This window comes from Spermophilus citellus (assembly GCF_964194105.1).
Source record: "Spermophilus citellus genome assembly, chromosome: 9".
Lineage (NCBI taxonomy): Eukaryota > Metazoa > Chordata > Mammalia > Rodentia > Sciuridae > Spermophilus > Spermophilus citellus.
The window spans coordinates 29,620,329-29,635,761 of record NC_138191.1 but is presented as its reverse complement, the minus strand read 5'-3'; the positions used below and the strand labels follow the sequence as shown (position 1 = coordinate 29,635,761).

The window sequence follows — 15,433 nt, the reverse complement described above, 5'->3', positions numbered from 1 at the left end:
AATTGCATTAGCCATATTTTATATGTTCAATAGTCATATGAGACAGATATATATATATATATATATATATATATATGTTTTCTACTTTCCTACCACTGCAAAAAAGTTAATATTAGACAGTGCTAATCTAAACCAATAATTTTTATACATTTTTAAAGAATCTGTTATAGTGCAAAGAAAATAAAAGAGAACCAATTACACTGAGAGAGGAAGGCAGTTTACTCACTATACCAGAAATTAGCAAACCTAGATGAGTTTTCTATACGCCCATTGCAACCTTGAAATTTTGCTTTCTTCCTTTTTTCTCTGCCATCTTCAAATTGAAGTAAAATATCCATTTCCACAGTTCTAGCTCTATGGTCAGGACTGAATTTGTTTTGAGACTGGGGGGGGGGTGAGTAAAATCTGCAAAACCTATCTTTTCTTAGGAAGAACAAAGACACTGTGATGGTGAGCTTCCAATACTTACTAAATATGGCTCTGTACTTCTCCAGCTGGTTTGCCTGGGCAAAGACGGTTGCTTCTGAGATCAGCAGCTTCTCCTGAAGGTCTTGATAGCATTGTCTGCACTGAGCTAGCTGAGAGCGCAGGTGCTTGGTAGAACCACGCAGGCTAAATTCTGATTGAGGCCTAGCATCCTGGGCCTGAGACTGGTTATCCAACTGTAAAAGGGACCAATACAAGGATCAGGACAGCCTGAGGCCATCCCCCCTACCCACACACACAGTGATAGCCACTTCCCCCTTTGAACACTGTGGGTTATACTCATGTGTCTGTCAGAGTACTTGTCACACCATTCAGTAGTTACTTGCTTTAGACAGAGCTCCTAGAGTGTTTCTAAAATGTTTTATTCATCTCTGTATTTATAGCACACAGCAGAGTGCTAATCAAGTATATAGGAGAGCTCTCAGAAAATGTTTGCTCAGTGATTGAAGGGAAGAGGTAGAAACCTCCACTCAGCCCTCCTTGCATTCCTATTCCAGTGGTCCTCTCAGAATCCTCTGTATTGTCCATTGACTGAATCCTCAGCAAAGCTAATTCCCTTAAGAGAATCCCAACAACCCCTTGTGATCACAGACACCTGTAATGAACTGTGATGAAAACAGTAGTTGATAAGAAAGAGATGTCATTACACACCATTTGGGATACCTCAAAATCTGATGGATCCCACTATTATGGCAGTTACATCCTATTAAAATGATATGGCCATTTTTCCCCACCGTATTATGTCAAGGGCAGAAATGAGGTCTTATTACCCACTGCTACTGCTGAGATGTTACCTAGAAAACTAACAACATAGGAGATACTCATGAGATAATGTAAAAACCTTTCTAAAACTGAATGGGTACTTTTATTATTACCATCTCCCTCCCTGTGGAACAAAGCTGCCCTTCCTTTATTACCTCCTGATAGACAGTTTAAGATAAAAACTAATATCTCCATTCTTTACCAAGCATTTTTCATTTCACCCATGCCCTTGCTTACTTGGTGGGTATCCACTGCCAAGGCGGCCCCAGGATCAAGGCTCTGGGGTCTGGGGTAGGGCCTTGTGGTCAACTCCTCCTCTTGGCATTGGTTCTTCCCAGGAGAACAAACCAGGTTTGTGTTCATTCTGTCAATCTCCCTGGTCAAGTGTGCAAGGAGCTCTGGAGTAAGTTTATTATTCCCTTCCTTGCTGCTTAGTACCAAGTGTTCTTTGAGGAGGTTGATGATGTTGTGAGCATTCTTCAGTTTTCCCTGGAGCTTTCTGAACTCAGCCTGAAGGGTACTCTCATTCAGATCCCCTTTGGCGACCACAGTCTCCACCATCACCTCGCCTTTCTCCTTGTCTTCCTCCATCTCCCATCCATCAGACATTGCTTCTCCCATCTGCTCTTTCAGCTCTGCATTCTCAAGGCAAAGGCTCAACATGGTATTCCTACAGAAAATATACATTCAGAGAACAGATCTGATCTTGGCCACAGATCTTTATAGCCCCTTTCACCCACATCTCAGTCCATGATAGACTCAGGGACATGCCAGGGCATGAAGCAACCTCAAAAACCTACAACAACATCTTTATTTTACACATTGGAATACCCAGAGTTAGGAAGGGTGAGAGACAGCCCCACACCAAATACTTCTAACAGCTGTCTGATGGCAGCGCCATCACTAAAATCTCGGTATCAAGATCTACAGTCTATTTTTCTTTACTTGGCCAAATAGCCTGTTTTCTAATTCTCAGTGACCTCTGGAAAACACAGAGGTACTTATACTATTCAGTAAAACATTAGAAGGAAATGGCCTATGACAAATTTATTATTATGGATTCTACAGTTCTATTATTTATCATCCATTTTAAACCATTGAATGATTAATTGGGATCTAGGAGCTGGGCACAGTGGCTCACACCTATAATCCCAGTGACTTGGGGGGCTGAGGCAGGAGGATTGGAAGTTCAAAGCCAGCCTTAATAAAAAATAAAAAAGGGCTGGGGAGGTGGCTCAGTAAGCACCCCTGAATTCAATCTCCAGTAACAACAACAACAACAAAACCCCACCATAATTGGCATCTAGGAACACATAAGAAAGAAACAATACTAATTAGATAAAACATAAACATATAATTATTTGCTATATGTCTGGCTCATGTAATAGGAGATAACTTTCATGAGAGCAGAAACCATATCTGTACTGTTTGCCCTGTATCCCAGGGTCTCCACAGGTGCCTGCCATGTAAAACATTCATTCACACTGTCGACAAAATAAAATTGACTAAACTAATTTTCACCAAGATATTCTAGCTTTTCCCTTATCCCTAATAAACCATTTTCTGGGGTTGAATGGAAGCTATAAAAAACATGGCTTTCACAAAATAATTCACTTAACCTCTTGGAGTCTCAGTTTCCTTTTATATAAAATAAAAATTATGACACTTTTTATGAAAAATAAGAATTATAACATTAGTAGATACTAATGAAATTACAGGATGTGGTTAGCTCAGAATCCACAACAGAGGAGTCATTCGATGCTGTTGCAACTAGCTGCAGACCTGAGGAATATTAACATCAAAATCCCACCAGGTCCTTGTTTAAAAGGCTCTTAAGCTAAGGCCTATGAATTTGAATTTTACTTAAGTTCCACAGGTGATTCTTAAGCACTGAGAGTGCTGAGCTTGAAGAGGAAAAAAAACAAGGTAATTCATGGCCTGAAGGATCAGTAGTTGGCTATGTCCCTCAACTAGATTTCTCAGAATCCTGAAGTCTTGGGCCTTCAAGCAGAATTACTCTGGTGTCATTTAGGGAAGAAAATACTTTAGGACATAGAATTCAGAGCATCCATGAGACAGTTTTTCAATGGATAAAAAGGTACAGGATGTTACCAAAATTGGGATGAAGGAGGGAGAGAGGGGGACACACATATAATATAGAAAATAATATTTAATATTATAACTACATTTTGGGGTAAACACGAATGTTTTCACAGTACGAAGTAATGAAAGCATGCTCAACAAAAATCTTGAAAGGAGTGGCTAGGTATTAGATTCTATCTTCTACAACATCAGTGTTTTTTGAGGTCTGGTGGAGAGAAAAAATCAGTTTCAGAACACTAACTCTGAGGAAAAAGGAAAATAATCCACAAGGATACATAGGCATGGTGTGTAGAATCAAAAAGAATTGTTCTGTTTGTAACATCTCAACTAAATTCACACATGCAAAAGTTAAGCAAAACTTGTGCTTTAACTTAAGTAGAACTTAACTAAAGAATTATTATAATTCAGTGTGAAAGAACTAACATTTAGAATGATCACCGAAGTTTTAAAAAATTATTTGAAAAAATACATAACAGAAGAAAGGAGCAGATTTAAAAATCAGGAGCCAGGGGTCTGGCTATGGACCATTATGCAATCTTGAGTAAGTCCCTCAAGAACTTCCTAGGCCTGAGTTTCCTTAACTATAAACATGGACAATGGGCTGGATATCAAGGTCCTCTTCAAATGTTAATGTTATTCAAGGAAGTTTAAGTGATGTGTAATATATAGGGAAAACACAGGACATGAATTAAAATTTGTACATCTTATAGCTGTACTCTTAACAAGAGTCCTCAGGGGTGAATGATTAAGTGGATTATCCCTATATCAAAATATTCTCTGGGCATCTTTTGACAAAAAGCTGCTAAAGACAGAGTAGCCAATCTAGTCAATGAATCAGATATTTATCATTTTTCATCAAGTTAATAAAGCAGCAGAGATTATTAAAATTGCAATTCCATGATTCGATTACTCATTGCTTCTGCCAGGGAACTGAGTTGGAGATGCAGGGGCTTCTATATAAATACCCCTATCTTGTGAACTGCTGTGGTTCTGCATACAGCAGTTAAACTTTGGGGGCAGAAGATCCCTTATACATTCCAATCAATAACAAAAGTGATCACCATTATCCATTGACTTTTCTGTAAAGAACTCATAGAAACATCAATGCATGGATCCTGGAATGTGGATCCCATAGTCATGTAGCAACACAAACATCTTGGTTGCAGCAAGGCAAGGCCCTGGCTGTGGTGGTAAGGACTTGTGGTCTGTAGGCTCCCCTTCCCTGGAGAAAATGTCCTACCTGATGTGGGACACAGAGGAGAATCCCGCTTCCTCAATTTGAGCCTTTAGCTCCTTGAGTTCCCCTTCAGCTTTTCTCTTCTCCTCTAAGTGCTGGTGGATCTCAGCCCTCAGGTGGAGCATTTCCTCCTGAAGACACCTGTTACTGTCCCCTCCTACTGGGGATGGAGGGGAAAGAGATGTGTTCTGGGTCTCCACGGTTGCCGAGCTTTTCTCCAAAGCCACCTTGGTAAGCTGAAACAAAATAATGGTTTAAAGAAATCAGGTCACATACATAAAATGATGTTAGGTAATTAAAGAGGACCCAAGAGAAACATGAGATCACAAGGACATCCTTCAATGGAAGCAACAACAAGAAGACAAAGCTAAAATGAACTCCCTTCTAAGGATTTTCTCAGTCATAAGGGTCTTGGAGAGGACTGGGGATGTGGCTCAAGCGGTAACGCGCTCGCCTGGCATGCGTGCGGCCCGGGTTCGATCCTCAGCACCACATACAAACAAAGATGTTGTGTCCACCGAGAACTTAAATAAATAAATAAATAAATAAATAAATTCTCTCTCTCTCTCTCTCTCTCTCTCTCTCTCTCTCTCTCTCTCTCTCTCCCCCTCTCCTCTCTCTTTAAAAAAAAAGATGTATTGGGTTAAATAAAATGTTCTCAAAGTTAATTTAAAAAAAAAAAAAGGTTCTTGGAGAGTGGTTTGGGCAAGGAGGACACATCTAGTGAGCAGAGTTGTTACAAAGGGGAAGAGGAGAATACACAGAAGGGTGAGGAAAACACAAAAAGTGCTCTCTCTCTCTTTCACACACACACACACACACACACACGTAAACAAACAAGTTTTAAATAAGTCTGGTGTCTGTGGATGGGGTGATTCCTATTTCTGAGAGGTCAGAGTTCCCCAGAGTCTTCTCACAAGTCATGAAGCTTCACAACACTGGAATCCTTGAATCAGAAGATGATGGCTCAAAATTGCAGGGCTCAATGCCAAAGGCCCTACCTAGAACTTAGATTCCAAAGAGAAGATGAGCAGGAGGGCTCAGGGTACTCAGGAAACAGCAGCAGTCCTCACAAAATTAGAATAATGGTGGAGCTACAGAGTAAGCTTTATTTCATTGACAGCAGGGGAATCACATCCTAAACTACTGAGAAGCTGAGGTGAAGCCCTGTTCAAAAGCCTCTATTCCTTTTTGGTTATTTCACTTGTGCCAATATTGTCAGGCAAATTCTCTTTACGAATTTAAGCATGTAAAAAGAAATCAAGGTAGAAACAATTTCTCAATACCTTTCTTTTTCTTAAAAATCCTCTTCAAGTTTCAATTAAAGCAAATCTTACAGTGTTTCCTCAAATGGGAATTAGCGAAGTTTTAGACTTTCTTTCTGTTCATTTGCACTCGTCTCTAGTTGTTTTTCATGCTTTTTAAAGTGTGGAAATCAAAACACAAGTATATACTTAGAGTATGACTATTATTTTAGAACAAGGATTTCTTGCCTGTCTAAATTAATTTCAATATATCTCAATGTCACATTGATTTTTATTTTTATCTCAGTGGAAGCATTTGAGAGTTACTTACCTCCAGGTCAATTCTAATTCTCAGTTTCCCACCTCTCTCCCACAGCTTTGTCTGGGTCATGTTCTTTTTTTCTCTCTCTCTTTCTTTTATATCTATAAATCTGTTATTTGTACTTATCACTTATAAATTCATTCTAGATATACAGAACCATTTCCTAATTATCAAAACCATCAACATATTTGCTGTGCATCTCTATAACGTGTAGTGGTTACCCAAGTAGGGATGATTTGTTGAATTAGTTATATGCTTTAAACCTTCATTTAAGTTACCAATATGTTAACAGAATAAGATCCAGGGTACCTTACATGGATCAATGATTGGAGCTGCTTGGGTTGGCAAAAAGCAATTGACTTTTGCTACTTCCCTTAAGAAACCATGATAAAATCTAAGCCACAGGTTTGTGGTGGAGGTAACTCATAACATGCAAGTGGTATTTAGTAAGGAGATGTGCACCTATGTCAAAGAAAGAGATCCACACACAAAGGACACCATCTCTAGGTATCCAATTGTACATGGGTTCTGTGAGCTTGATATCTGGCAGGCTCTTGACAATTTTCTCTCTATAACTCTGCTGATCAGCTTAGTCAGTTTGGGGGTCATCTCCACATATGCCACCAACCATTTGTGACAAAATAAAGGACATGGTACTGGATAAAACCACTTTGCAAAATTTATGGCTCTACCTTTCATTTAACTGTGTTATCTTTCAATGTAAACCCTTTCCAATTAACATAACTAAAACATCACCATTAGTCTTGAATATGGGTACAATATTTATTATTTTCTAAAACCCAAGGATTCCTTTTGCTTAAAAATAATGTCCAACTTTATAAATCTACCCATTTTGTGTGTGTATGGTACAGGGGTGCTCTACCACTGAACTACATCCCCAGCTCTTTTTATTTTTTATTTTGAGATAGAGTGTCACAAAGTTGCCAAGGCAGGCCTCAAACTTGCAATCCTCTTGCCTTGGCTTCCCCAGTAAGTGGGATTTCTGGTATGTGTCACCATGCCAAACAAGTTTAATTATTTTCAAGTACCATCTGTATGTATGATACCTTACTCTATTGGTTTCAATACACCTATTTTGTTAAAGAAAAAACAATGACTCGAGATCTAATTTTTGCTTATGCTAATTTGGGTTTTCATAGTTCTATCTCAAAGATGGCTTACATTGACTAAACTTAAAATTTAAATATAAATATAATTTAAATGTCAATGTATGAAAAGTGACTCAGAAACTAGCCTTTTCATTAGTTTTTAATCATTAATGAAAAGCAAATATTTCTGCTCCTTCCTTCAAACAAACCCTGAGACTTCCACTATGTGTGGCAGTAGTATGAATCCATTAAATCTATTTTAGCTATGTCTTTCTCATAGATATCTTCTTCAACATTACCTAATTCACTTGTGCTATTGTTTCCATACAATTCAACTTTTTGGGTGCTGAGTTCCTATTTGCCCTGCAGAGGTTTAGTGCAGGATCTTCTCTTTTGCTTGAATAGAGTTGTTCTGTTTTTCCCTACTGCTTCATACCTCTCACAATGTAAGTCAGTTCCCAGGCAGCAATAAGTGCATTAAAAACTAGCTTTCCCCAGATGCACAACATCACTAATCTTTAGGGAAATGCAAAATAAAACTGCAATGAGATATCTCCTCACACCTGTTAGATTGGTTTTTATACAAACTTAGGAAAGAAAAAAAGATATCAAGCATTAAGATGCCAAGAAAGGGGAACCTGTACATTGTTGGTAGGAATGAACTTTAGTATAGCTACTGTGAAAAATGGTATGGTGACTCCTCCAAAAACTAAAAATAGAACTACCCATATGATCCAGTAATTCCATTTTGGGATATATATTTACAAAGGAACTGAAATCATATTGTCAAAGGATGTCAGCATTCCATGTCTACTGCATCATTTTACAATAGCCATGATAAGAGGTCAATTCTCAACAGAGAAGTAAGTAAATAAAGAAAATATGATGCTCAGCCTCATATTTGTCAGCCTTTAAAAAGGGGAGAAATCCTGTCACTTGGAAGATTCTGAAGTCCTTCAGGCTAAGAGAAATAAGCATGGCAGACAAAGACATATATATCCTGATCTCACTTATAGGACTGAAAAGTGGAATCTATAATAAAGTTGAACTAACAGAAGTAAGGAATAGAGTGAGGGGGGATACATCAGGAAGTTGTTTATTAAAGGGTACAAAGTTTTGGATAGACTTAAGGAATAGGTTTTGAGATTTATTACACAGCAAGATGACTACAGTCACTAATAATGTATAATTCCAAAGAACTAAGAATAAATTTCAAATGTCTCACCATAAGAAACCAGAGTGAGGTGAGGTGATGGATATATTTATTATCTTGATGTAATTATTTCACATTTTATTTATATAGTAAAACATCACTTTGTACCCCATAAATGTACATAATCATGATTGGACAATAAATATAACATTAGTTTTTTAAATAGCTGTTCCTAAAACATCACACTTAGTCTACTGACTTCTCTCCTTTGCATTTGAATCTCAATTCTTGATTAACTTTTCTCCATTGCAAAGTTAAAATGAAGAAAGCAATGATTGATTACTCTAGTTTCTTTAATGGAAATTTCCTAGATGTTTACTGTAGATCTTAATCTATTTGAGATTGGGATTTTGGGGGAGATATCTAGGAGAAATTATCATCACAGCCAGACCTGAAGCTTGCTTAAGTAGGTGAGTCAAAAAAATAAGGAGGAAAAAAACTTTCTTTGGCTAAAAGGTGATTCTTGCCCAGGAACCCAAAGTTGGATATGTGTATCAGGGGAAGTATATGGATGCTTGAGTGAAGAAGGGATTTTGGTGTCAAGAATAAGTCTTAGTTTCCAACAAGGAGAACACAACCTAATAAATAAGGAACCATTTTCCTAGAAAAAAAGCAAATGATTTTTTTTTTTTGAGAATCTGGACACAAAACACAGTTATGGCAAAGCAAGCTTTATTTAATTGAAAGAAAGAGAATCACAACTGTAAACTCCAGAAAAATGAAGTAAACTTACAATGACTTCACATACGAAGGGTCCTCCTCCCCAAAGCTGAAGATTGGTTTTTTAAGAAAAGGTGATAAAAAGGAAAATGGTGCTTACCCAAGAGACTCTTCATCCAACAGGTATACACTTTATCAAGAGTCAAGCCCTAATCCAGAAGTCTGTCAATTTAAAATTATATTAGGCATCTCCTATGCCAAGTAATATTGCAAGCACTGCAATATGCCCCAATGTAAAAGTCCATTTCCCAGCTGGACTGACCTCATCAAAATAGGGTTTGGTTGTATTCTCCATGTTAGGCTACAAAAAAAAAAAAAAAAGCTATGGAAGAAATGACTTTCAGTTTTCCTATAGGACTTGTACTACCAAAAATAATTTATACCATGCAAATCAGAATCTGAATCTCCTTACAGCTGTGCTTCCTGCTTATTTATTCTAAGTTAATCCCATCCCAGTCACTAACCATCAGTGTCCAGCTGCCATCCCAAACTAGTTGTCTTAAAGTGAATATCTGTTCATTCTGCAGGTTCCTTTCTCTTACCGAAGATCCTCAGTGAAATCAGGGAGTGAAGGGCAGAAGCATCTGTACTGAGGGGCAGTGGTTTGCACAATTAAATTTACAACCTTTGGTGAGAAGGACTCAGAAAAAGATATTCAAGCAAAAGTAGTGGAGCTGATGCAAAAACTCAAGGGAGAAGTGAAGGTTAGCTATGGTTAAAGCAACAAAAAGGGACTCTTGGTAGAAGAGAAATTCTTGAGGACGTATTATGCCATATCCTGTAAGATTTGGGGACTGTTCACTTGGGCTCCTTTCACTGGTTTATTAAATTTTTCCTCTTTTTCTTATGCAGGTGGTATATAGACAGACCCAGGCGTCCTCATTTCTCCTACAGGTTTCCTCATAGTCCTAAGGAAGCCATCACTGGGGGAGCCCGGCTGCTTTTGCAGAAGGATTTCTATCAGGGATCTACTTTCTCTGCAATAACTTAGTTTCAGGCATCGTCCATCTAGAAGATGCAACTGTTACGTGTCACTGGGCAAGGCGGAGACACTTAGGAGTTCCAACAAGTGTTGTGGGCTCACTATCAGTGATAATCTCTGAGGTCCAGGACGTTCACTCTTGGACTTGAGAACGTGGCTTTCTCTGATAGTGGGTGGGGACTGTGTTTCAGCCTTGGATACCAAGTTGAGGCTTGATAGGGGCTTGCTGTTGAAGGGCCATCTGCTGGTCATTGACTTAGTCACAACCTGGGTAGTCTGTCAGGTTGCACTGACAAGTTCTCTTCTATATGAGACTCCACTGAGAAAGATCCCTGCTATGGAGACATTCTGATCCTCTTGGAGTTTCTCAGCATTCTCCCCATGCAGGTCCTAAGCCCTGCCACCTCCCCAAGTAGCCCTTCGATGTCTCCCTGTCTTCTGTGGTGTGTTTCAGTTACAAAAGCCCAAGAGGGGAAGTATCCATTGTCTTGTAAGTAAAAATTCTTCTGAAGCTATAGCTACAGACAGTAAATAAAGGCAAAGGTGGGTAGGAAGAGGCAGGAAGCAGAAGACAAACACAGAAGTAGTAAAAACAAAAGGGTCTATTAGAGAAACTGACAATGTGGGTTGGAGAGGCAACTGGGATGCTCAGGGAGGATAAGCAGCAGACTGGAAAGTGGTTTATATAGAATGATGTCTTCTCACTTTAGGAGCACAAAGGCTGTGGGAGACCATCAGACCCCAGAAGGGCTGTGTACCTTCCACCCAGGGAACCCCAGGACCTGACACTGACTTACTTGCTGGTGGCTGTTGTGTGCAGCCTCCTCCTCAATACTGTCAGTGAATTCAGTGCTGGCATCTTCAGTGTCATCCCCTGCCGCTGCACCTGGAAGTAAGTTCAGAAGAGAAAGGTGAGACCCTTCACAGATGGCTTCCGGACAGCAGGTAAAATTACACTCTTTGCCATCCACCTCTGATTTCTTTCTTTCCCCAAGTGCCTGGAATCCTAGCCATTAGGGAAAGCAGAAACAATCCTTCTCAGTGTATTTGCAGTAATATTTTACTAACACTCAAGCTTGTACAGATCTATAACCAAAAAGCTTGACTGTCAAGAATGATCACCCTCTTATCTATTTTTTAAAATTCTAAATGATTCCCCATCCTGGCTATGTAGCAACTTTTTCTTCTGTAGCATGGGCCAAACATAACTAATCTTTTTCCCCCCAACAAATGCTAAGAGTTTCCCTCATTTCCTAGGGATTAAGGCAACCCAGTTCCTTTCCCACTTTTCCATTGTTGTGATCAGCTATGCAGAGACTGATGACATCTCTGAGGTTCTCCCATCTGGGGGTCCTGTGTCCTGGGGAAGACTCAGGTCTAGTCCAGATTTCAGACACAGAATGATACTATTTCCTAATTCCCTCCTCTTTCCCTCTTCCCCATGTCTCTCAAACTCTGTTCAACGACAACATCCTTTGAATGGAGGATTTTTTATACTTTGTTCAAATAAGGATTAATCTATTCGTTCGTTCCCCAATGTACACAGTCACCACGTACACAGTCACCCCACAGCACAAACATCCACACCCTGCTCTAAAGGACAAATCACTGCCAGTGGTCTAGGACAGTGCTGACCACAGAACCTTCTTTGATGATGGCACTGTTCTTTGTCTACAGTACCCAATAAGTAGACACTTGTCACATGTGGCTATTAAGCACTTGAAATGTGGCTAGTGTGACTTAGAAACTGGATTAATTATTTTACTTAAATTAATTTGTATTGGTATAGCCACATATAGCTAGTGACTAAAATAATGAACAGATCTAGAGAATTTCTTTTTTACTTTTGTTAGAATAAAAGACTGTCCATACTACTTTAGATCAACAACTGTGCCCACGTTATAGTTTTATTTTATCAAAATACCAAAGAATATCTCCTGTGCCACCCTGTATCTTACAGAACCTACCCAGGTTAGAGAATCTCAAGATCTAGTTCTGACCCTGGACTCAGCAACCAATCTGTTAAAGTCCTCTTCATTCCACTCAATAACCCTGGCCTTAAAGAGATTAAGTGGCTTATCCAAGGTTACCCAACTAATCCTGACAAGACCTATGTCAAGAAGTGTCTGTACTCTTAGGATCCATTCATTGTTTCTTCAGGTGATAAATCAGAACTTTATTTTTGCTTCTTCTTCCCAATCCAAGGAGCTTCCTCCTGAGCTCAGATTTCCATAAATGAAAGGTTCTACATGAATAATGAGCATTCACTGTCCGAGTGGTTAGCCCTCTCACCTATTCTTTCTTAAGCCTGAATTCTTACTCCCCATCCTGCAGATGAGTTGAACAGGGGAAATTTGTATTTAGATTCCATTTCTTGGCATTTGCAAGTTCATGCCAGAGATTTGCAATGGCTCATGCTGACCTCATCAAGGTATAAAGGAAATTAGGCATGCTGTTCTAACAGTTTAATTTCCCTGATCTTTTGGTGAACGTTATTTATTGTGGACCAAGGCAGGATCCTATTCAGCAAATCCCTCCACAAAGATAAACCTCTAACAATGAGCATCTTAATCTGTGGCAGACAGTGTACAGCAGGGATTTCCAATACTTATTATTTCAAACTGGCCCCAGAACTCTCTCACTCAAGGCACTGACTGAATAGAGGAGAACATATTCACTTCTACTCAGAGGTGAATGCTCTGACTGCTTCAAAACACTAAATGATAATTCACTGAAGGACATATATATTATGCTTACTTTGGAGAATCTTTCCCTGTACAATGAAAGAGATCATAATCTTATTTTTCCTGTGTGTGTGCACATGCACACAAATTAATTGTCCTACTCAGTGAAAGATTAAGAAAGCATATTTTTCCATTGTTTTCCTTTAGAACACTGAGCCAGAGAATGATCCTGTAGTTCAAGGAAGCTCAGCTCTGTTAGATCCAGATCTTTGTCCCGTACCATTCTTGGTGGCTTGCACAGCCTATGCTAAGTCCACATCCCAGGATGATTCCTTTATCAGGTTCCTCAAGTGGAATTAGGAAAGGTGACTGTCACGAGTTTTGAAGTTTTTTATCTGACACTTTTTGCCCTCCACTTACCTTTGTGGTCCTTTCTGATGCCACATTTACATTTCTAGATAATGTTCCTTTTTAATTCACTGGGGGGAGGACAGGATGTGTTGGTTCTGACTTCATCAGAAATTAGAGAAAAAGGAAGAATGCCCATCTTACCTCAACACTCTACCACACAGGGATTTTATTTTTCTTTCCTCCTTACCCCCCAGAGTTCATTCAATCTGCTGTAGTTACTTTACGGCAGTTTTAAAGTTGCTTACCTTTTACCACCTTGGATTAGAAAGCTGAAAACAACTGTTTGTTTGTTGGTTGGTTTGAGGACTAGAATAAAGCTGAAAATATTTTATAGAAAATGTTGGAATAAAATGAAGATATCTTATATATCATATCTAAGTGTACATTAGTCATCCATCTTTCTGTTATAATTTACATTTTTTTTAAATGAGTGAAAATAAAGAACCTCTTTTGTGGGGAATCCCCTTTTCTAAGCTTTTTAAATGGCAACAGAAGTCTATCTTGAGAATTATCTTGGACTTCTTTAAATTTCTAATTTAAATGAAAGGTTCTAAAACTTTTTATACTGATGAGTCTTCTGCTTTTAAGGATAAAAATATAAAATAAACTGGTCTGTCACTTTGAGAGTCTCCAAAATCTAAGAATCTATTCATTCATAAGTTGACTCAATTCTCCAAGATTAAGTTTTACATGTTTCATGTTAACATGAAAACATGCCTGCAATCTTAAATACTTTTATTTGAGGTTTTGATAGAATTGTGGTTCTTATAATATTCTAGGCTCTGAACTACACAAAATAGAGGTGACAACAAAATGTCCATTATCTAGATCTTGAAAATTATCTTCTACCATCTACTCAGTTCTACAAAATAAACAAAATAACCCTCTAAAAGGGCTGGGGTTGTGGCTCAGTGGTACAGCGCTCACCTACCACGTGCAAGGAACTGGGTTCAATCCCCAGCACCACATAAAAATAAAAAATAAATAAAAATAAAGGTATTGTGTCCAATTACAACTAAGAGAAATATATATTTTTAAAAAATCGGGGCTGGGGTTGTGGCTCAGTGGTACAGCGCTTGCCTTGCCAGCACATACGAGGCCCTGGGTTCGATCCTCAGCACCACATATAAATCAATACAATAAAGGTATTGTGTCCAACTAGAACTAAAAAATATTTTTTAAATAACCCTCTAAAATGTAACATGATAAAATCCTTTGGCAACAGTTTAAGCATCCTGCAACCATAAGGTCTTCTTTGACCAAGGAAAAAATTCTTACTTTTATAAATCTTTTTAAATTGAAGATAAATTGCATATTGAGAATGTGGACTTTGGAGCCAGTCGAGGTTTGAATTATTCTTTTGTCACTAGTCTTGACTTTAAGCAAGTCATAACCTGTCTAACTCAGTATCCTCATTTGTTAATTAGGGTTAATAATATCCATTCCATGCAGCTGTTGTGAACTTCAAAGGGTTTGCTAATTTTAAAGTGCTTAGAACAGTGCTTAGTACAGTATGTCCTCAGTAAAGCTTACCCTCAGACAGTATTGCTGTTTGTTATTGTTGTTGCTGCTGATAAACTTTTATTTATGGTTTTGATGGAGTTGTGGTTCTTACAAGATTCTAGGCTCTGAACCACACAAAACAGAGGTGACACTAAAATGTCCATTATTTAGATCTAGAAAATAATTTTCTATCAACTGAAGTGGTCCTTGGACTAGGGCTAACTAAACTGAAGGCCACAGAATCTAAATGTAAGCAGAAGAAGGAAATTCTAGACCTGATGTTATTAACTGGATGATCTTGATTGATTCTACCTGTACTTCTTCACTTATGAAGATCGGTTTTTCTCAGCAAGATGCTTGAAATAATACTTTGTGCTCTTTCTGCTTTCCAGGACAGTTGAAAAAGAATAGAGTCATTAGCGAAATAGGATGAACTCTTTTGGAAAGGTGCCATACAAACAGGATTCACCAGCAGTAAATTATAACTGTCTTGAAACTCCACCATGCAAAATAAGCTTTACAGGAAAATTCACAAAGTTTAATTTTAATTCTTAGTAAGGAGTCCAATCTGGGTGGGGTCAAGATCATTCCCCCTACTCTATAATCATTATTTCCCCTATAAGCTATTTATATGGGATCAACAGCAAAGAGATAAGA

General features: G+C 38.5%; 1 protein-coding gene across 1 annotated transcript in view; it reads right to left on the bottom strand.

Moving 5' to 3' along the window:
* LOC308656940 (myomegalin-like) overlaps positions 1 to 15,433 on the bottom strand; it is a 151,225-nt gene that overhangs the window by 26,846 nt on the left and 108,946 nt on the right. The window contains 4 exon segments of the mRNA XM_081308319.1: positions 470 to 662; positions 1,486 to 1,918; positions 4,592 to 4,824; positions 10,976 to 11,064. Of these exon segments, the coding sequence (XP_081164445.1) occupies positions 470 to 662; positions 1,486 to 1,918; positions 4,592 to 4,824; positions 10,976 to 11,064 (948 nt within the window).